The sequence below is a fragment of the Bombyx mori genome, chromosome 13 (genome assembly GCF_030269925.1).
Source record: "Bombyx mori chromosome 13, ASM3026992v2".
Classification (NCBI taxonomy): domain Eukaryota; kingdom Metazoa; phylum Arthropoda; class Insecta; order Lepidoptera; family Bombycidae; genus Bombyx; species Bombyx mori.
The window spans coordinates 17,575,935-17,600,132 of NC_085119.1; the positions used below are offsets into that span (position 1 = coordinate 17,575,935).

At 37.9% G+C, this 24,198-nt stretch overlaps 2 protein-coding genes across 4 annotated transcripts in view; one reads left to right on the forward strand and one right to left on the reverse strand.

The window, feature by feature from the left end:
• The window catches only part of LOC101746851 (phosphatidylcholine:ceramide cholinephosphotransferase 2), a 110,545-nt gene that overhangs the window by 72,552 nt on the left and 13,795 nt on the right, over positions 1-24,198 (forward strand). The window lies entirely within an intron of this gene.
• Positions 1-24,198, reverse strand: part of LOC101736574 (uncharacterized protein KIAA0930 homolog) — a 59,030-nt gene that overhangs the window by 17,697 nt on the left and 17,135 nt on the right. For all 3 annotated transcript variants that reach the window (XR_009974763.1, XM_038014907.2, XM_062671938.1), the window contains 2 exons: positions 19,757-19,855; positions 3,294-3,434 (listed from right to left, as the gene is read on the reverse strand). Coding sequence is in view for 2 of the 3 variants with exons in the window: in XM_038014907.2 (XP_037870835.1) it covers positions 3,294-3,434; positions 19,757-19,855 (240 nt within the window). In the remaining variant the exon portion in view is untranslated. The remainder of the gene's footprint in view (positions 1-3,293; positions 3,435-19,756; positions 19,856-24,198) is intronic.

The following is a 24,198-nucleotide window of genomic DNA, read 5'->3' on the forward strand; positions in this document are numbered from 1 at the left end:
TAACAAATGTTCACGATGGACTTCCACGCAGGAATAATGTCTTGTTAAAAATCAAGCTCGCAAAATTATAATTCGCGTAATTACTGGAGGTAGGATGTTTTGTGAGTGAGCACGGGTAGGCACCACCGCCCTGCCTATTTCTGCCGTGAAGCAGTAACGCGTTTCGGTTCGAAGGGTGGAGCAGCCGTTGAACTGTTGGGCTCCTTTTGATGGGCACGGCTGTGCTTTTCGTGAGATTGATATCAATTTATATTCTTAAAGTCTATGAACCACCATCGGATTGCCTTATGCTTCATTCTAAAACAATCAAACAAGAACAATTTTCATATCAACATAAGAAACAAAATTACCTATTGTTTCCGTAACACCTTTTAGCTATAAGCCAGATTCAATTTAGCAATTGTACTGAATCGTACTGTGACACTATCAACAATTCGCAAAAATCTTTAATAATAACATCTGGTCGATGTTCTCCATTCTATCCTAAGAACCACCGACTAACAATTACGACATTACTATTTGATACATATTGAATACTTTTTGTAGGCAGACGAGCATACGGCCCACCTGATGGTGAGTGGTTACCGTCGCCCATGGACTTCAGCAATGCCAGGGGCAGAGCCAAGCCGCTGCCTACCGCTAAACCGCTACCGTTTATTATATATATATTAAATTTCCAATCGCCGCGTACCATACACAGATGACATCACGGCCCACTGAGTATTAAGTATCGTGCGCCCACCCACCTTCAAACAGCTGAAGTCCCAATAAAGTAGTATCGTAAAAAGTAGGGCCTTCGAAACGGAACCTAAGATGCTTTGCGACACAAATATGCACAGAAGCGGTACCACTCCTTGCGGACTCAGCCACAATACTACCAATCAGAAGTTCAAAATCTGCTAGATTAATTTGTTTATTAATCCTCTTCTTTAAATTCATTAAATACAATTTTATAAGAAATGCATGAGTCAAGATGCTTGCCTATTGACAAGGTTGTGCAAGAGGGCACGCATATCCGAGTACCCTTGTTTTCAAATAAAACGACACTAAGCCAGTCGCGGTGCCCTACAAGCCGTGTCATTGAATGCGACCGCGCCATGTCCGTGTGCTTGTGATTCCTGTGACAAGGCACTAAGGGATGTAAACTTAACGTGCAATAGATTGAGGGAATATAGGGACTAGGGGTATAAATCTGGGTTGTCGCAATACTTATGTTGTGTTATTAGAGATTTAACTTTGTTGAATTGAAAATAATTTTTATTTACTTTAAGAATATTTAAATCGTTTAATTTAGTCATTAAAGTTTTGTAACTGAATAAAGATATTGAAAAGTTAATTACTTAAAGGTAGGTAACTAACTACCTGACGACTAAACAGTGTCAGCCCTATCGAAAAACTCTATATGTGATCCGATTCACCTAAATGTCAGATGAATCTAGTTTGTTAAGTTTTTGTGTATATTTTGCAATGAAATATGTATACTCGTAATAATGCATCGTATATGAAAATTTGATCTCAATTTTATTGGTATAAAACCGCTGAAAATTTGGATTGGAGTTGGAAGGTGTCCCGGTTCCCCCAAATCTACAGTAATGTTCGGTACGCTTGTTTATATACAGTTCGCATAAATTTTTGGAGTCGTTTGATTTTAAATTAGCGCTTTCCTCATCGTTTCTGTTCACGCGTATCCAAGAACTAATCAGTTGTTTTTGTACAATAACACAAATGCGCATTTATCGCCATCGTTGCGTCACGAGCTCGTACTGATGACTCATTATTTAATTATTTTATCGAAATAGCAGAGCACACCAATTAAAAGCCTACGGCTTTACTCGGCCGATAACTGACCATCCGCATTATCAACGCTATGCAGAGAGACAAGGTGAGGCTGCTTACAACGGACCGACGATAGGAAAGAAAAGAAAGAACTATTGACTCGAGGTTGCTGAGATTACATAGTCGTATTTTTTTAATTAATGGCAAGTTATTATAATGTTATATTGCCTTGTCCTACATTCTACGTAAACTACAATAAATCGGCTAGTTTCAGGCAAAGCAATAACTAATCAAACAGACTTTCAAACAGTACCTACGTGAAATAAATGCAGTGAATTATCCAACGAACGCTAAGCTCACTCTGAACAAGTTTAACACAAGGTCAACACTAATTTGGTTTTATCATACGAATGATTTTAACAAGCTAATGTTCTGAGTATTAACTCAGTCGTTAAAATTAAAATTGTCGACATAAAATTTTAATTCAATTTACCATTTTTTGTGACCAGTTTCTTAATATAATTAATTGAATCAATCGGTCACAAAAATACGTAGGGATGCTGGTAATTTGACTGAATCATTGGCATGAAATTATAATCGACAGCAAAATGCGGGTTCTTTGTTATAAACTAAGTACAGCCCTACGTACGCGGCTAAGTCAAATCATAAGCAAGTGTGTACACTACATAATTTCACGAACGGCTATGTACCACGCTGGAAGACGATTACCGTGTTCAAAAAATTTTACTCGTATTGCTACTTGTCTATAAAATAATGAAAAAGAAAACAAGAAAAATATTTTGTCACACCACGAAGTAACAATCATCTGCACTGACAAAATCGCGGATAATTTTACTAATCTTTTCCATGGGGTGGTGGAGACTGTTCCCAGAGTCGAAACGAAGCTCTAACTTATATATTATTATAAGTATAACTTTATAATATAAAATTTAACTAGACAATTATTTTAACATAATTTTGTTAGTGACTATGACGGTTGAAAAATCAAGCAGATTCAAGACTTGTAAAGGGTTATTGTGCCATATTTAATGTCGGTCACGGAGTCGGGAACACTTGTTGCTGGTTTGTTTAGGATTTGGATCCGCTTCGAGCAACCCAATGACCTTACGTGGTAGGGCCGGGCCGACCTTATCCACAATAGCTCGGCTTGTGTCAGGACATTTCGATACTGGCTCAAGTTACTGTGTCACGTCTACATGACCGTAACAATAAACGTGAAAAGGAGATTTCCCTCGTCAAACGTAACCAACTGAACTATATTTCATCAAACTTATTGTTATTTTGGAGGTTTTTGCTTTTTTTCCCACCTAGCCTGATAGCCTTGAGAGGCTATTTCAGCGTAACCTTAACTAGTAGGTAAGCTCATGGGGCTCAAACCGGAGTGAAGTGTGATATTTTGATTTGTCCAAGAAGTTGCCTTTCTTATAATGCAGTAAGTATTGCTGTCACATAACCTGAAATGTTAGGAGACTGGACACAAGGGAGGTTAGACTTACCCTAGAGTCGTAGACCCTGGTGAGCGTGTCGTATCGGATGGAGCCGAGGAAGATAACCGCCTGGGCGCTGCCACCCCGCCCTCGCGCGACCAGCTCCACGCACACCATCTCGCCGTCTCGCACCACGATGTCACAGAACACCTGCCGATACATTGTCCACCTTAATTAAATTAAATCAAGCAATTGTAATTTAGTAATTAAAATATAGATACGTAAATATAGTAATTATGGATTATTCTTACATTTGTGTATTGCGTATTGACGCACCTATTACAATATTTCTATGCATGTGCGATGTTTTCAACGTCAAATACCTAAATAGCAAATCGGTAAACATGGACAAAATACGAGTAATCTGAGTAGAGTGCGAGCTGTAGTTGCGTGCTGTTGTGCAGCGAGCCCTTTATTGACAGTAACGTTGCATAATCCGCAGTCTGTCTGTATGTATAGCCTGTATAACCAGATCCGGGCTAGGTGTATAGTGTATACATATGCCATTTCCTCGAACAAGAACACAATCTCCATCCGGCACGTATCAGTGCGACGATATCGAACCTCATCGTGATAGCGAGTATCCTGATAAGATTATCACGAGTTCGGTCGACCCGCACCGGTATATCTTGATATGAAAACAATAGTAATCTCGACGTTTTTTCGTTCCGTTTAATGTGCGGACATTTTATTGCCAAGACCCTGGTCCACTAACACCGTTTTCCCAGCTTACTATACTTTATAAATCAATAACATCGAACTGAGATTAAATCTATAAAACCTATTCAAATCTCGGTGCCTTAGGCTAATTGTAGGTAAAAACTACAATAACCATGAATACCAACGCTGCATTGTGATATTACGTCTAGGTCCAATTTGGGCTAATTAATGAACAAAAGTTCCACATTCAGCGGCCCCAAGCTACATGCGACATTCTATTGTGTTGTGGGTAGAGACGACTAAAATAAATATACTACCCTAACAACAACAAAATATAACAATTGCTTGATTAATAAAAACTTTTATTTTATGTTGTATTTTATGTATCATCTTTATTCTGCCCTTCTCCCGGTCACCTGGGGTCGGCGCAACATGTTTTCTCCTTCCATACTCTTCTATCATATACCATTTCTTCGCTCACTCCCCTCTTACTCATATCGTCTTTCACGAAATCCAACCATTTCTTCTTAGGTCTACCTCTTTCTCTATATCCTTCCACATTCATAGTTAACATTCTCTTACCAACCTCATTTTCATTTCGTCTCATCACATGTCCATACGATCCCAAACGCGCACTTCTCAGCTTCTCTGTAACAGGTGGCACTTTCAGACTTCCTCTAACATATTCATTCCGTATTTTATCCATTCTCGTTACTCCACACATCCATCGCAACATTCGCATCTCTGCTGCATGCAATCGCCGCGTTGTATTTTATGTATATTGGATAATAAATGACTAAAGTAAGACGAGCCTCTTGTATTTTTTTACGAATCGTAACAACTTCAGATAGTACTAGAGTACGATGCTTTATCTAAACTGCTTGGCAGTATATATATAGGGAGGTAACTTGACACGAGTAGCTCATGTTCATATAACTGTGTGACACAAACCGTTCGGATCGTATAACAAACGCACACCGGCGCGGCGTCCGGTCCGGCTATCGGCCGAGGTTGTTATTAAATGCAATCAAGTCTGCTAAAATTTTATATTTAAATTCGAGTCCTTTGCAAAATAAACTCGAGTTAGCTTTATTTGTAACGACGGTATGTGCAACTCTTTCATGGCGACAATAATCGCATAGCTGATAAAGACGTTATTATAAAACAATTATATTAATTGGAGCAAGTTCTCTTATCCCGTTGATAACATTAACACGTCAGTGATAGAGCGATGCTACACAATACATTCACATAGGACGACGGTTTACTTTCATTTGCTTGCTGCTCCATTAAAGATCGTTTTGTCGGGACATTATCGATGCATGACTAGCTAAAATGCATCCAGTGAATCGACTTGATGAGTGCTGGTGTACTTAATAATAATACAGTGGAAGTTTGGGAGCTATGAGAGATCACACGAATACATATACTTACATACTGCAAACTGCCTGTAATTTAATATCACGCTTATTATTTTCGTTTAACGTAACTATAATATCCATCGCTTCGAATATGGTTTCCGTAACCGCGAACAAGTAAGTTAGGTATATGGACTTTCATTGGGCTTAGATTTAACCGAGGGTGGCTACGGTTAGGTACTTATTAATTCAGTTCAATATCGTGCTTGGATCGAGCAATTCAAATACATAATTTTATAGTCGAAAGAGATCGTTATGTCGTTTTCGACAGATTATTATTTGAGTTTTTACAATTATAATACTATTAATAAAAACACTTAATTATTTGAGCACGAAAATTATCAATTATTAGAACGTTTACTTACAACGACTAATACGTGTAATAAAAAAGGACTTTAGATTAAGTGTAATCATATCGAGCGGTGCGATGTGAAATCCCGCAGACGGGTACCAATTTTTCTGGTAATGAAATGTACTTAATTTATTTCACGAATAACTTCGACGATAAAACACTAACATCCTGACATATCAACAACAAAACTCGCGATACTGATAATTTGCGTAATAACTTAGATTATTAGATTGCGTAATGGGTATAAGATTCCACTTCTCAAGGTGGGTGGCGGCATTGTCGGTGTGATGTCTATTGCACGTGAGCTCTTAAACCCGTCTATGGAATAAATACATCTAAGTTAACACATATCAGACTTCGTCCTAATCAAGTAATAAATCTATTTGAATTATCCAAAGTATTGCAATAGCATCCGTTTAAGAAATGAATCAAACGGAAACCAAACAAATATCTCCGAGGTAATTAGCACCTGACGATACACATACTCGTGGCCGCTGCCAACGTTGTAATTGAATTAGGAAGTATCATGGTGATTACTATTTCCATTCCACACTGACTGATTCACGAGGCTCATCGTCTCATCCTTGACGTCAGGCGAGGAAACATACCGTTTGGCTAGATCAGCTCTCTGTATCCTGGTCATAAAAGATTACCGGGCCAACAGACATTATAACACGTATGTACGAGGGCGGGATGATAAGTAACTAGCCTCTACTATTTAAAAAGTTAAAATTTTAAAAATGTATATGTCATTTTTAAATTCGTATCTCTGGCTACCTGTGTTCTAAATTTGAATTTGATGGCGTGAAAATTTTATTGATTTTTTGTCATTTGAAAATATATTTCGCCAAGTGTTTTCAAAATGGATAAAATTGAACAAAGAGCGGTGATAATGTTTCTTCATATGAAGGGAATGAAGGGGAAAGATATCTATGACGAGTTAAATAAAAAAAGGTAAAAAACTGGGTGGCTGAGTTTAAACGCGGTCGTACATGTGTCCAAGATGAAGCCCGCCCCGGACGTTCAAAAAGCGTCACGACTCCGAAAATGGTCGTGAAAGTACATGATATGCTTTTAAGAGATCGACGACTGAAGTTATCTCAAACAGCTGATACTACACGTATCTCAAAAGACCAGGTACATCATATCCTAAGTGAAGAATTAAATATGAAAAAGTCATCGGCCCGTTGGGTGCCGCGATTGCTTACGCACGATCAAAAGAGGATTCGGGTGCAGAAGTCAAAAGAATGTCTGGACCGTTTCAGAGTAATAATGCCGATTTTTTACGTCGATTTGTAACAACAGATGAAACATGGGTTCGTTATTACACGCCAGAATCAAAAATTCAATCAAAACAGTGGACGCAATCGCGATGCCCGGCTCCAAAAAAGCCATGGCTGTAAAGTCGGCTGGAAAAGTGATGGCTTCCGTCTTTTGGGATGCAAATGGGATCTTGATGATAGATTACCTTCCTAAAGGTCAAACGATTAATGGAGAATACTACGCTAATCTTCTATATAATTTTCATCAGTGTATTCAGCAAAAACAACCAGATTTGCCGAAAAAAAATCATCTTCCCCCAAGACAACGCTAGGGTTCACACATGTGTTAAAGCTATGGCAAAAATCAACGAATTGAAGTATGATTTGCTGTCCCACCCACCTTATTCGCCTGATATAGCGCCATCAAACTTCCACTTATTCCCTAAGCTCAAAACTTTTTTTGGCGGATAGAAATTTGCCACAAATGATGAAATCATAGGCGCTGTAGAGGAGTATTTTGCAGGCCTCGAAAGAAATCATTTTATGGAAGGCATTACTGCTTTAGAACGAAGATGGAATAAGTGCGTAGAAGTTCACGGAGATTATGTCGAAAAATAAAATTAGTTTTATCACGAAAAGTTAAGTGTTTTATTGTTAGGCTAGTTACTTATCATCCCGCCCTTGTATGTAGCTGTCGCAGTACAGTAGAAATAATGACGAACCAAACCTAACTACTGGGATTTTTAACTGATTAGGCAGCAGCTTGGTTGTTCCCCTGGCTTTGCGGATATTCACGAGCGACGATGACCACTCATTATCATATGGGCTCGTCTGCCTACACTAGAATAAAAAAATGTATATAAATAAAACTACTTACTCATAATTTGTACTCAGTCCTTGCCGAAATGACGAATAGCAGCGATATTATTTTGTGATTCGAGTTAAATACTCCACGAGTAGACAAACAACATCAGTTCAGCAAACAGCGAATATTAAAAAGACATTAATCGATCGAAAGCGACTGACTGGACTCCTGCCCGCCGAACGCGGTTCCGTCATGTTATTGTCAGTGATTTTTTTGTAACAACCTCTAAAGCAACATGTACGATACGACCCCAATAAATAATTTCAACTAAATTCGTCATTTTATTATTATCAGCCTATATCACAACAGATTTCCGTACCTTATTTTAAAACTTATTAGCTAAATAATCTTTTATTAGTTATTGTTTAATAATCAACTACTAACATTTAATAAAAAAATAAATAAAAGTTCTATAAGGAAAGACGACATATAAATAGCTAAATAGCAAGAGCAAACAGCAAGTCGCTTGGTGAGTGCGCCATCTAATGTGTAAAATGAGTCATCAATGTGCTGTGAGTCTCACACTATACTTTGTTGTCCTGTACCGCGAAAATATTTCGTATTGTAAAACTCGAGAACGGCTGGACCGATTTGGCTAATGGTCTTGAATTATTTGTGGAAGTCCAGAGAAGGTTGAAAAGGTAGATAAATATGAAAATGCTCGGAATTAAATAAAAATGCCAATTTTGCTTTTTCTTTGATGTGTCCCCCGTCGGACGGATTCCTTTTGTTTGTTTTATTTTATGCAAAAGTTTAGGTCTTTTATTTATCCATTGAGGCACTACGAAGTCTGCCGGGTCAGCTAATGAGTAATAATTACGATTGGTTGGTACATGTGGGCGGTTGTTCGCTGGCTGTGTCGTAGGAACGTTAAATTAGATCACAGAGCACGTTATCTGGACCCAGCTAGTGTTTATCAGCGTGTTATTGAGCTAACGACGCTGAAGTTGTCGCGTGTCTCTGGTGACGGACATTAGTACCAAGTCGCTCGCCTGTCGACGTATACTGATAAAAAAACTGTAGGCGGTTACGAAAAATCCGCGTATTTTACTAAAGAATCTCGTAAATAAAATTAGGTGCGTGCGTACTCTTCTTATCGTAATTTTATTTATGTGGGAAACTAAATGTTAGAGAGAGAAGGTGTAACATAATATATTGTTTTAAAAGAGATAAGTATAAAGTAGGTATGCAAGATAACGAAATGTTTAAAAAGAAAATTGGGCCGACGCTAATATTAATAAAAATCAATGCTCATAAGCTAATCACGTTATCACGCATTTACTGTGGTAAAATATTCAGCGGACAGCCTGTAGAGCCAAAAGGCCGAACACACTAAAAAGTATTTTTGGGCACAATTTAATATTGATCGAAGTCCGAAACGGTTTTTTAATGTGCAAGGACATTGGAGATAGATGTTCAAGATTTTAATTGAAAAATAACATTCCCTAACTTCCAAGATTTCCGTGGTCCATAAACATAATATAAACAGTTTTTAGCAGATTGAACAGTACTTAAGTGTTTTAAAGTCATTGCACAACCTGTACTTCTGAATTACAGTGGATTGTGGATATCAAACCCAATGAACATTATTCATCACGCAGATGACTTTACACTTTTATTTTGTTTGTTTTAATAGACTGTCGCTTGGGACACCTGATAGCGAGTAGTGACAGAAGCACAGGCGTCCTACTGCTGAAGATTGTTTAAAACCTCGTTCGAAGAAGAGCATTAAAAGGCCAATATTCTATTTAAATGTCACACCAAAAAAATTTGACAATTTGAAAATTAAAATTAAAAGAAAACAAACCGATCTATTACAGGCGAAGTAGTCATCAAAATTTCAGAATATGTGTTGCGGTATATCCTTATGAAATTAAGGAAAAACAATAAATTAACAATGCTTATTACATACATTACTGCGCCAATAATTGCATAGTTAGCCCTACAACTAGCGCCTCAATGTTTGCATCCGTGGATACCTGACCGGGCATGTAATCAACAAAGCAATCATTCCAACATCAAATTATACGTAATTCTTCAGAAATTCCCCTGATAATGAACTACCATAGTGCTATTTGGTGTTTATCTTTGTGTTTTAAAATCAACAAGCTGCACAATGATCACATAGCATGGGTACAATTAGTAACAAACAATTCTTGCCATGCTCTATGTTCAATTACGTTCAAGAGTGATTTTGTCGCCGATAAACAGACTAGCTCACCGTCCGTGTAATGATAATCAGACACTGAAGCTATAGGACTCACATTACATACTCACAGAAAAATGCATCGTTCTGTCTATAATTTCAAGGCTCTAGGTGTTTGTTGTACCTCTACCGAATTTAGTCCGCAAATATCACAGTAAGCATGATACACAATGACGTCTCAACAATGGAGCAGCAGTGACGTCACAAGTAATACTGTCGCAGGGAAACCACACTGTACATGCGCGTCAGTCGTCATGCTTCACATGAAAATGGAAGTCCTGATCTTCGGACTCGTGTTATTAATAAGTTACAATCACAACTAATGTGTCACCAGATTTTTAAGAAAAAGCAATTACATATTTTTAGACCGATGATGAAGTACACAGGCTCATTTGATTACGCATTTACGTTCTAAATTTAATTTACACTTCCCAAAATAACTATTTATTTATTTATTTATTAAGTTGCACCAACAAAATTATCATCAATACAATACATTGAACAATTGACAAAAGTTCATGGCAAATGTCACCTCAATTATAGGTGCAATCGACAGTGCATTAACATCAAAAATAAAAAAAAATACAGCTAAGATTTGATTACATTTCATTCATTGCTTAAGATCAATTTATATTTAATTGGGAGATGATCAAACAGAATTATATAAAAGTCAACACGTACAAATGGGAAGTCTAAATCCATGAAATAACTACTTCAAAAATAACAAAATCAATAAAAAAGGCATTGTACAAGATCCTTAATGCATCAAAAACCAAATGAAAATACTTCCATACATGCAGGAATGACAAACATGAGATCTGGTTCACTGAACTTGTCAAGAAATATACACAATGGAACGACGCTTCACGTCACACCTTATGAATGACGTCCTTATTATTACAACTAAACGTTTGTGTATGTTTTTACTATTCTGATTATAAGACTAGCTTTTGACTTTCCGAGCAAGTGTTTCAGCCGACCACCACACAGTGTAGAAGCATGCCCCAAGCAGTTCCCTGAGCTCCTAGATACTACACGCACCTTGACACATACATGCATAAGTCATTGCTTCAATTGCAATCTGCCTACCTAACCTTCTATGTGGTGCAACCCTCTAGGACAACCAATATTTTTTCCTTAATTCAAGATTTATGGATACCGGGAATATAGTTTAATAACGACAAGAACAAACTCGCTCAAACTCGGTCTGCTAAATAAATAACTTGAACGGTGTATATGGGATATGACAAGATTCAAACAACGAACGGCAGCCATATTTAGACGCATCAGTGTCAGCTCCAGTCGATATTGAAGCGAGAGCAAACAATTTTGCTAAACAGGTCGAGACCGAAGCCAACTCGGAACTAGGGCGGCTGGATACGGTCCAAACGCCGCGGGCTCCGACCTCCGCGTACTGAGCCCTAGTTCAGATGGCGCCCATAGACTATACATAGAAAGGCTTTTAGTTCTTAATAATAAAGTGTCAATGGCCAAACGTGTTTCTGTATTGAGTGTAGCGACTAAGCCGGGATTTGTAGTAGCAGGTAAATACGTACTTGGCACGTGTTCACGAAAGACTAGAGTAAAAACACTCTAAAATTACTAATTACTGGTGATACGTGGCGCATTGTGAGCTCACCCGTACGACCAGCCGTAACACCAACCTGTCTAATTACAATACAACTGATACTTCGCTCTTGTGTCTCGGTGGGCCTCACCATTCGCACACAGTACCCTCTCCTTCAAACCGGCATGCATGCTCATGGTTGGAAGCCGGTTAAGAACAGTTGGATTTGTGATACTTAATTGTTAACGTGAACATTCTTAATGAAATTGAGAATAGTCTTTGAGCGCGATTACATACGGTTTTAATACCCTATTACGAGTACAGCAGAGTTTTAAAATTTGATTTTTTTCAATGTATAAATATATTGTATTCATATAAGTCGAAATATCTGATTCATCTGTTACTTCGACTGCTGCGTCGCTTCTCGTATTTTATCAAAAACGAATGTCATTTAATCCGAACAGATACGGTTTTTAATTCCAGTGTTCGGTATGCAATGTTAGATAACTTTAACGACCAATAAATATTGTATCTTTTGTAATATTGTAATTTTGGTAGGCAGCGGCTTGGCTCTGCCCCTGGCACTGCTGACGTCCATGAGCGACGGTAACCACTCACCATCAGGTGGGCCGTATGCTCGTCTGCCCATACGGCTAAAAAAAAAAAAAATTTGACTATAAAGTTCACTACTTGGATGAATTTTTATGTCTATTTCAGTTAAAGTTGAGAGCGCGCATATAATTGAATTGACCACTCGGAGCAGACAGGATGGCCTACTTCTCTGGTTCACTGCAACATAATTGTGTTTGATCAATCTCAATGCTACGAACCTATCGATTTATTACAACATTTTCACAGATCAATTTACTCTGCTGTACTAGAAAGACTGACTGTAACGCGAAGTATTCATACGTCTCTATTGATAGCTTTTTTCCATATTACAATATATTCACGTCGTCTGTCATTTAAAGATTTCTTGCATAAAACCTACGATGAGTCAACAGTGTACTTGAAACCTCGCAGTAAGGAAACAATCCGTAATAACAATTGCACAATGCTTCATGAAGCATTAAATTAAATTAAACAACAGAAAATTATAATGAGTTTAAAAAACCGTAACATTATATGTATACAGTCATTCCGAATGTATTTTTGCTTATGATGACATCATTATAAACTTCCATAAACAATAATGTTTAATGTATCATGAATCATGTTCACTTCACACTTTGAATACATACAGGGCAATAAAAATGGATAAAAAAACATGAAACAGGAACCGTTTACCGTTATTCTCAAAACAAGGCAGAAGAAAACAATATCGAGTGCAACACCATTGGCGTATAGCTTTATGTACAGAATCAATGAAATTCAATTACGTCTGGCCAACATCAGCAGCTTGATCTGAAACTGTCAAAGTATTTTGTGCGAGACAGACAGACTTTGATTCATTTGGCAGATATGTCCAACGTGGCAGTCCAGCTTGGCTCACGGCACAACCTATTTTCAGATCCAGTGCTGTATGATCTGTTGTAAGTCTTGTTTGTCACAGACGGAAAGACGGCCTCACCACGCGGTCCGTCCGTCCGACCATCAGTTAGTTGTTGTCGTAGTTTACTTGTGAGTGTCATATACCCGGATATGAAAAAATCACCAAATTTTTCCATCAGATTAATAAAACCAAAATGTCTATGTTTTGTATATTATTTTTCCATAATGAATGATTATTCTGAGACACAGTCGTGTGTGAAATAGTCTATTAATTTGTATATTGACACCATAACGTGAATCACGCCGTCGAAAATAAATAGTAGTTTGACAAATACTCTAAAATTTCCATGAGAGCCAATCTTCCACGTGTCATAATCATTCCTAATCTAGCGTGTCTGCATAAGTCGAGTTTTAGTCGAGTTCTGCATTTCTTGTTTGATAATGGCATATTTTTATATTCTCGAACAAGTATAACAGTAACGTTCGCAAAGAGAGTGGACGTCAGACAGAGGGCTAGTTGTATAAAGTGTGAAAATATCGGGTTTCTCAACTATAATAAATAAATAGCTGGGAACAAATCATGCAGTCATCCGGTCCCAATTTAGGATTCTCTTTGTTATCGGTATCAGATACTTATATACGTCTAAATATATATACATCTATAGATAACAAACACCCAAACAAAGAGCAAACAAACCTGTTCATCACACGAATATTTGCCCGATGTGGGAATCGAACCCACGACCTCAGCGCAACCGTCAAGGGCGCTAACCAGTGCGTCAACGAGTCAGTCTATTTATAACTATAGAGGCATCAATGCAACGTCGACAAATATTATCGTCGAAACATGAAGCGATTGACTCCATGTACACATAGTAGTAGTCGTATGCTAAATTCAATATGGTTATAACTTATAACCCTCCATTGTACCGTTACAAGCCACGACTTTCAATATGGAATGAAAAAATATACGTGCTGTTATGTTTTATGCTTAGAGTATACATATAACATGCTTATGTATACTCTAAAGTTTGATATATTCGAAAGTGGGGAACGATAGGTTTTCTTCTTCGTCAGACCTATCGCAATTTAAATGTCCATTGGGTTTAATTCCAAGAGTACCGCTGAAGTCAAACTACTCTCTGAGCTTGTTGGAACATGATATTTTTAGACAGTCTGAACTTTACACAATGAGTGTTTAAATTTAGACTGTAGTTGGATCACATTTAACTTATATATGAAAGCGCAGGGATACTTTGAAATACCAGGTCCAAATTTCAGATGAATTGAAATAGTGGCTATCCCACAATACAATAATGCATGATATGCTACGGCAGAAATTAAGGCGAAGTGCCGGCAGTTGGGTAGGTAAAATTGCCTGTTGATAAGTGGACAAGGTGTTGTAGTTATTAACACTGTTAGATAGTAGTTCGATATCATAAGTTCACTACTAATTTACCGACATTGCTAGTAACATAGCGACATAGTATAGCTAATTTACGAAGATACATATTGGTATCAAAGGTTACAAAACGTTTGATCAAGGCCTTAAAGTTTTGGCAACCTAATTTTATAGGCTTTTCGCAGATTAATGCTAGCTAGGAAATAACCGAACATTCGCATAAATTCTGGCAAACGCACTACAGACGTTGAACATAAACAAAACATGATTTGAACTCGCTCAACGCAAGAACACAGGTACTATTTACAGAAACATTACATTTAATGTACATACATATTATTATATACTTGAACCTAATTTAATTTTCAAACTTCTTGTTTATCACTAGCGTGCGATAAAGATCATGATTACAAATACGACCTCTCATTTTCGTTTACTGCTAGATGAGAATGCGTCACAACAGAAATAAAATATACTAGTGTGAAGCATATTGTTATAACGCTCGACACTAAAGAAGAAAGTTCCAATGAACAAGGTGAATGCAGGAGTTGTATGTAACATTATTTTTTAATGGTGTAGAAGAGCAAACGAACTCACGCCCCATCTGGTATCAAACGACTACGGTACCCGTGTACATGACGTGAATGGCATCATCTACTTAGAGACATGAGGTCCAAGTTATACAAGATCATATTGTCTTGGCTGTTCAAACCGGAGCACGATTAGGTCGAAGCAGAAATCGTGCGGATGGTGGTGCCTATCCGCGTCCGCTCGACCAGTATGATGGTATAATGCTCAAAGACGAAAGAATGCTACTGCTTACTTACTATTCTGCATCGCGGTGTCAAGACATTTGCGTTACATAATCGTACCAATCTCATAATAAGGCCATTTAATTTATACAAACATCAATATGTACACCAGTAATTTAGTGTTTCCACAGTGGGCCGGTCTAGGTCGTCTATATATAGACTGGTAAACAAACAAGCCGCGACGCTCGCGCAAGTTCCGAGACGCTGCCGGCTCGACACGACTCGCGGATTTCATGCATTATGTCCGGTCGTAGTGACACAATACATGCGCGTTTCATAGGTCGCCGCTTCAATATATGATATTTTTTGCGATTACATTTGTCGCCAAAGGACATCAGCAATACCCAAACCTACAGCCGCAAAGAAGCAAATATTGTAATGAGACTTAATGGCGGAATGCCACATACCTAACTACCTAATTCCCAACCCATGTATCCTAGTTTTTGTCATATTTCGTAGACAATCACCGCGGAACGCAGCTACCATGCGGCTCGGCTTGATGCGCGGGACAGCCGCTGTACCGACGCAACTTCAACTTCATCCTCGTTTCAAAGTAGGACAAACTGACCATTGAATTTGTGAAAATTATCCCTTAGCTTAGTATACGCAGTCTGTCTGTCAGGCGACAGTGCAGTGTTCGCGTTCATATTTGAAACAGCTATTTTACGAATTCATCAGTTTTTTGCGTGATAATTGTAATTATTAACGTAGATCGATTATTCATTTAAGAAATTTTATTTTAAAATGAAATTACGGATATTTTTCTTTTGATTATTATTTGTTAAATTAATATTCTTCCAGTTTTATTATATAATATAATATTATAGGTAAGAACAGCACTAGTAATATCCACGAGCAACAGTGACCGTTTATCTATGTAAACAGCTTTCGATTTTTTTTGCTTTTGCTGCTAGAGAAAATATACCCACACATAGGAGACGGTGCAGTCGGACGCTCGATACATCTCCATTCAAATATCTCGGTCAAGGACAGCACATCCAACGCATTTTTATTATTATACATAGTGTTCGTTTCGTGAGTGTACCGATAGTTTCATTGCCAACATTACGCACCGCCTGACGTTTTAGTTAATGATATTCAGTTTTAGTGACACGACTTACGGATTAATTTTCTGTTAATGTGCCACCAACCATGCTGATGATATCTCTAGATGGACAGACGGTAATAACTACAGAAAAAAACGATCATATATCAACATTTTCTAATCAGTAAAATATTCTGAATATTAAACCGCCCCCCTTAAAAAGCAATGTGCCTTCTTTCAAATCAAATCAAAATCAAATCAAAAAAGTTTTATTCAACATAAATGAAAGTACATACTTATTGAACGTCAAAAGAATTACCGCCAATTCACAAGAATTAGCCTCCGTCCTGAGAAGAATTGGCAAGAAACTCAGCCGGCATGTTTTTTTTTTTTTTTTTAATATTAGATTTTTATTTTTATTTTAAATATTTTTTTTTTTTAAATATTCATATTACAATAAGTAATTATAACATAACAATTTTACAATATTGAAATTCCCGGAGCGAGCAACTCATTCCCACTTTGTGCAATCTTCTAGATAATCATTGACTTTATAGTAAGCTTTATTGCACAGATGTTCTTTAATAGTTTTCTTAAACCTATGTATATGTAGGTTCTGAACATCTTGTGGGATTTTGTTGTACAGGCGCACAGACAAACACCCGAATGAATTTCGTATCTTATGTAACCTACTCATCGGCACAACAAGCTTGTGTTTGTTCCTAGTATTTCTATTATGTATGTCCGACATCTTAGGAAACTCCTCAATATGTTTACGAACATACATCAAATTTTCAAAGATGTACTGGGATGGCATAGTGAGAACTTTAATTTCTTTAAATTTTTCCCTCAGGGATTCCCTTGAATGCATGTTATAAATAGCACGTATAGCTCTTTTCTGCAGAATAAATATCATTTCTACATCGGCCGCATTGCCCCATAGCAAAATGCCATAGGACATGACACTGTGGAAGTAACTAAAGTAAACTAAACGGGCCGTGTCCGCATTTGTTAACATTCTAATTTTTTTTACTGCGTATGCTGCAGAGCTAAGCTTACTCGCCAATTTATGAATATGAGGTCCCCACTGCAGTTTGGAGTCCACTGTTATACCAAGAAATACGGTTGACTCAACAAGCTCCAATGATTCCTCAGAAACAATTACATTACTATCTACTTGTCTCACATTTAAAGATGATTTAATACATTTTAAAGTAAATTTAATACATTTCGTTTTCTTACTATTCAATAATAGGTTATTGATACGGAACCAATGAACCACACACGAAATCGCATCATTCACTTCGTCATAGACTTGTAATTGTCGTTTAATTTTAAATAATAAAGATGTATCATCTGCGAATAATACGACCTCGTGTCGGGACTCAATAAAACTAGGCAAATCGTTTATATATATTAGAAATAAAAAAGGACCCAAAATGGAACCCTGAGGTACACCCATTTTCAACGTGGTGCCTGAAGATCTATTTCCTTTCACATTTACTGTTTGTATCCTTCCTGATAAATAGGAAGTAATAAGTTCCAATGCACCATCCCTAATACCATAGTGATGTAGTTTCCTCACCAATGTTTCATGTTCAACACATTTCAAGGTCAACGCAGCCTTTAGTCGAATTGACACTGATGTTTGAATTTCGCGGTGTAACATTCTGAGTGCAAAAAGGCTCCTTATTGTATAATAATATAGACATTTGTAGAATATCCTAAAAGTAATTTGAGTGACTGCATAGGTGTTTTATGAACAAACAGTCAATACAGTTCATTAATATATTGTCAGTTGTGAAGTTGTGGCCTATGAGCCGACGACAAAGCCGATGCAATCGTTGCGTTTTCAAATCCCAGTGCAGCCGCCGCAGCGCGTTCGACTACTAGATGCGCAAACTGGGGGTCAAGGTTTGAAGCAGGTCATATTTAATTTCAGTTGCTTTATCTCTCTGATAACGTGTGATATAATAAAATATCTTCCAATATCCAACACAGGTTGACAATCAGTTTTGAAGTCGTCGTGGCCTAAAGGATAGGACGTTCGGTGCATTCGTATCGAGCGATGCACCAGTGTTCGAGTCCCGCAGGCGGGTACCAATTTTTCTAATGAAATACGTACTTAGCAAATGTTCACGATTAACTTCCACAGTGAAGGAATAACATCGTGTAATAAAAATCAAACCCGACAAATTATAATTTGCGTAATTACTGGTGGTAGGTCCTCTCGTGAGTCCGCACGGGTAGGTACCACCGCCCTGCCTATTTCTGCCGTGAAGCAGTAATGCGTTTCGGCTTGAAGGGTGGGGCAGCCGTTGTAACTATACTGAGACCTTAGAACTTATATCTCAAGGTGTGTGGCGCATTTACGTTGTAGATATCTATGGGCTCCAGTAACCACTTAACACCAGATTGGCCGTGAGCTCGTCCACACATCTATGCAATAAAAAATTTAAAATAAAAACATCAAATCAATAGTTATACATAGTCGCTTTGTTTTTGAATCAAGCACTTGTAGATCTATACATTACGTGAAGCAAAAACTTTGTACCCCTAAAATTGTGCGGACGGAGAATGAAATTTCCCACACTTATACAGAATATAGAGAAGGAATGCAGAATGCTAATTTTTTTTTTTAATTATGCATTAAAAATACATTGAATCAATAAAAAAACATTACACACACTACCATGTATTTGACACACACACACATAAGAACATATACCATTCTTTGTTTATTGCTACGAATAAATAATTATTTATTATTTATTCGTAGGTTTATTGTCAAACTTTTGTTATTGCTTAAAGTCTGTAGTCAAATTGAGAATAGGTTAATATAGCCAATATTTAATATTATTTGTCTATAGTGCAGTCTTGGCGAAATCTGTGATTATAGAAGTATTATTAGTCTTTGACAATAGAATCATAATAATGTTCAAACCTTAGAATATGTGTAATTATTCTAAGGTTCAAACTTATAATTTCAATTAATTAAAATTGAATTTTGGCTACTGCGGGACCCCTAGTTTATGTAAATACGTATGAATTGAAAATAATATCATGAGATAATTCGTGACTGGCAAGGTTTTCCTGAAACAGTGCCTTACGCGTCAGTTTGTTAGGTTGAAAATCGTATTAGCTTTTTTTAAATTAACTTGCAAGGTTGGACGAATTGAAACAATAAAAACCGCGCACTTGTACGAAATTACTTCTGAAAACGAATCCTTCGTCTTTGTTAAAATTATAAAGACAAACACTTTAATTCGTGGTTAACTAAAATGTTGTCATTTTCTGTGTACGTAAAATCGAGCAGTTTGATTCGACTCTCACACACAATTACTCATAGAACACAAAATATTTTAAAATAGTCGTATACTCGAATCACTCACCTCGTCAAAGTTGTCGACCATGAAGCAGATATGCGGGTACGTCATCTCCTCGCCCTCCCCCTTCGTGTCCATCTTGCGGCGGCTCGGAGACGCGTAGACCTGTACAGTAGAAACAACAGCACGCCGCTTTACATTCGCATTACAACCTATCATATTCACAAACATAGTATATACGAGTATATATCCACGTTCATTCTTATTATTTATAAGTGTCGTATGTAAGGTGGCCGGTGTGTCAGTATTCGGCAAGTAAGAAAATTAATCAAATAAGTTATAATATCAGGTACCGACGTAACATGTGTTCAAAACTAATATTGCATGACATTACTTGTTTGGTACCACAGTCTGAACAGCTATTGCCGTGCCATACATCCTGTCGCCGCCATTAGAGGATAGGATGATCGTTTCTACAATTTAAAAAAAAGGTGGACGGCGGCATCCATGTTGCCTGTTGTATGTTGTGAGGCCGTGAGCTTCGACTAACCATGTCTCGAAACAAATATCAAGAGAATATTTTTATTACCCTTGTAGGCAGACGAGCATACGGCCCACCTCATGATGAGTGTTTATCATCGCCCATGGACAATGCCAGGGGCAGAGCCGAGCCGCTCCCTAACGGCCTGACTCTCCATAAGCGTCGTTAGAACAAGGAGATTATAGCGCTCGGGAAACACCGTAGAGGAGAGCTCATTCCAAAGTATGATGGTACGTGGCAAAAAAGATCTCTAGAAACGCACTGTGAGTGAACACAGTGGCTGGTAGTATGAACTCTACTCCGGTGGCTGGCGGTGCGATGCCGCGATGGTAAAAAAGAGATGATGGGATTATCTCAAACAATTCCTCAGAGCACTTTAGCAGCAAAATTACATAATATAGATTAAAGGTAATAAAAACATTTAGAAAAACAAAAACATACCTGTCAGAAATGATGCCGGTCCCGTGACCTCGGCGCCTTCAATGTTATTTTGTATATGTATAATAGTACAGTTTCGTAAGAAATATCACAAACCTGATTCCTTTCTAGTTCGCTACGTGGCGATACAGGGGAGCTTGAGGCTTAAACATTAATTTTAAAATAAAAGCTTACCATTGAATCGAAGAGGAAGTTTACAATTGAAACATATTGCTAATTAATATGACAATCAAACAAATAATATCATTAATGATACGATACTTTCTTTCTTGTGGTCCACTAAGCGGACATTTTTTGCTACATTCAAACAGGTTCAAGAAGAGTCTTCAACGACCGGTAGCGACGAGAGGCCACAATGAGCCACGGTATCCCCACTCACCATCAAATGAACCGTATACTTAACTGCATTCCACAATAAAAGACGGCTAAAAACAATGTTTAGAATACACAAAATTACATATCATAAAATGAATAAATCTAAATTTCAAAAATTTTATAAACACGTTCAGACATATTATGTAGGTATTTTAGTTGTTTTTTTTTAAATCGGATGGGATATTTGTCTGGGGTATATCGGCTTATCGTTTTCGTATTTAAATACTATTTGCATTATCATTCTATGTTGTTTCCGCAATACGGTATTGATTGATTTTTGATCGATTTTATTTGATTGATTGAAAGGTTTAATTCGTTAAGAACGTTCTCAGCCTAGTGTTCAATTGTCAGCCTACTTCACACGGTAGAATTTCGTAACGAACGAAGAACATGAACGATCAAAGAACACAAACTATCTTCTATACTAATATTATAAAGCTGAAGAGTTTGTTTGTTTGAACGCGCTAATCTCAGGAACTACTGGTCCGATTTGAAAAATTCAGTGTTAGATAGCCCATTTATCGAGGAAGGCTATAGGCTATATAACATCACGCTAAGATCAATACAGGCGGAGCACCAATAAATAATGTTTCAAAATCGGGGTTTTTCCCCTTTTGAGAGCTTCCGCTGCGTGCGCTGCAGAAACGGTTAAAGTTTCTCTAAAATAATGTATGACAGAATTGTTCCCCTTTAAAAGATCTAAAAAAAAAAAGTCCGCGACAGCATTGAACTATTCCACGAGGACGAAGTCGCGGGCAAAAGCTAGTATTATTATTTGAATCATAGCAAAAACGAGTAACTTCGTAAACTGTTTATAATTTCTTTTCCCCTAAGGCAATAACGACATTAGGGCGATAAAAATAATACAGATAATAACAACCGAATATCTGTGGTAGATAAGCTACTATGGAAATATTTACGAGCCCGGGCTTTCACACGTCTACATTAATATGCACACCATTATCATCAACGACAATGGAGTGAAAAGTCATTAGTTCTCTATTTATTATCTTGAATGGATGTATAAAGATGTCAATGATATTACAAAAAGCTATACAAATTATCTAGAAGTAGGTATTGTGACAATGTCAATTATAAAAACAAAACGTCTATTATATTTCTCATCATAACTTTACATACACCAATGAACAAGCGACAGTTCAGACAGAAAATCGAACTCGATCCCGCGAAATCTAAATAGCTGTAATACTAAAACGCTTATTCTAGCCATCACAGGAGTTTATGAAACGTCATGAGGACATTAACTTACCTATCTATTGATCTATAGAAAGTACTTCCCCATTACCACATAAAAGAAATTTTGGGCCCATTCTGCGTTTCACAACATAAAAAATGTGTCATACGGTAACCAGAATAGTGATCACAACAACACGCCGCGTCACGCAGAGACGGCTGACAAACATCCAGGACGCCGAGCTGCCAATATTGCACGCGTTTATAAATAACACGCAGTGCACCGTCTGCCGCGTCGTCTAAAATTCACGTCTGATCAAAAATATGAAACATTAGTTATAAAATAGTATAAACGTATTCAAAAAGACTATTCTAGATGTTCAAACACATTTTCAGGTGAAGAAAATTGGTATCGCGAATATTAATTAATGTAATTATGCTGTATAATATAACAGCGATAACGCACAGCTGAATAAAGAGATATCGACGCGAAACTATTGTGTAGTCGAGTACACGCGGCTACATGCGGAAACGTCTGTTTTATGATGACAATCGAACGTATTGTAGTCTATGACGACCATGACTCATTATAAAATATCGAAAATAATTTTATCCTTGACAAGAACTACAGCAATAGAACAAAAAAAAACTCACATTCCTGTAAAAAATTAACAGAGGAAGAAAACGTCATCCTCACATTATTGAAATTTTTACATAAACAAGTTTATTGGTGCTGGAAAGAGCGCATTGTAAATCATCATCGCCCCTATTTCTATGGCGAAGCCATCAAGCGTTACGATTTGAAGGGTTGAACAGCTGTTATATGTACAATACAAGTGAGACTTCAGCCTATTTACATGGTGCACCAAATACTAAGTTCCGGATATCATAAAACAATAAAAACTATGTATCTTCTATGAGGTTCCTTTCATGTGTCGAAACATTTTGTTTTTGTGATTAGTGTGGTCAGGTAAGAGATCTGGACAACTATTAATATTTTCGATAATTCGGACCTTAGAATATGTGTTCAGGATTTCTGACTTTGTCAATAACATTATCCGGCGCTGGACGAGAAAAAAAATTGGGAAGAAATTTCCTTCGTTTTGTTTTTGAAACCAACCCGAAGCTTTGTTTCACTTCAATGTTTTGTTACATTTTAATCCCGTTTTAAGGGTATAAATACATTTATTATTAAACCCGTAAAAGGGTACTATGGGTAATGGGGGTTGGTGCTTCCCGCTTCCGTAGGTTTAACCCGCGATTCCCTACAAGTGACCCCTGGGTGGTGCAAAACGGGAGCCGAATACATAATCGGTGGTAGGACTTGTCCGACTGGCTGGCGACCACCCTCCAACTAGAGTCCGCCGCCAAATAGCCTAGCTGTGTTCCGGCGTGTAGGTTGGAGAGCCAGTTCTATTCCTTCCCTTTCCTCTTCCTTGTTGGGGGTGAATCTTGATGACACCTGGAACATGCGGATCAGACGTGCGCGCGAGCTTGCGGGACGTGATTGTTTGACAGGGGTATAGGGAGACCCAGTGAAACGGTGTTCGCCGCCGCCCGCCGGTCAGTAGGGGACCTGAACCCGGGTGTCACTACTAAACTCCGCCCCGGGAAGCTGTCCCGCCAACCGGTGTAAAATCCTGTCGTGCGGTCGTCGTGCCGGAGTCGGAGACCGGAGTGGATCCCGGCGATCGTACGCAGGGTGGACTGGGGGCCCTTCCATGCCCTGCGTCGGACTCTCACGGAACCCGTGATCGACCGCACACTATGTTCCGCGCTTTATTCAGGTGTTGTCATGTTTTCACTCCGAACATCCTACCTCACCTTATCCCACTCTCCAAAAAAACAAAATGAAAATAAGAAAAAGAAAAAGGGCTATATCGGCGATCCCCTATTCCACATTTAATGTGGATTTCAGCAATGTCAGGGGCCTACATAGCAACCTTGACGCCGTACACCA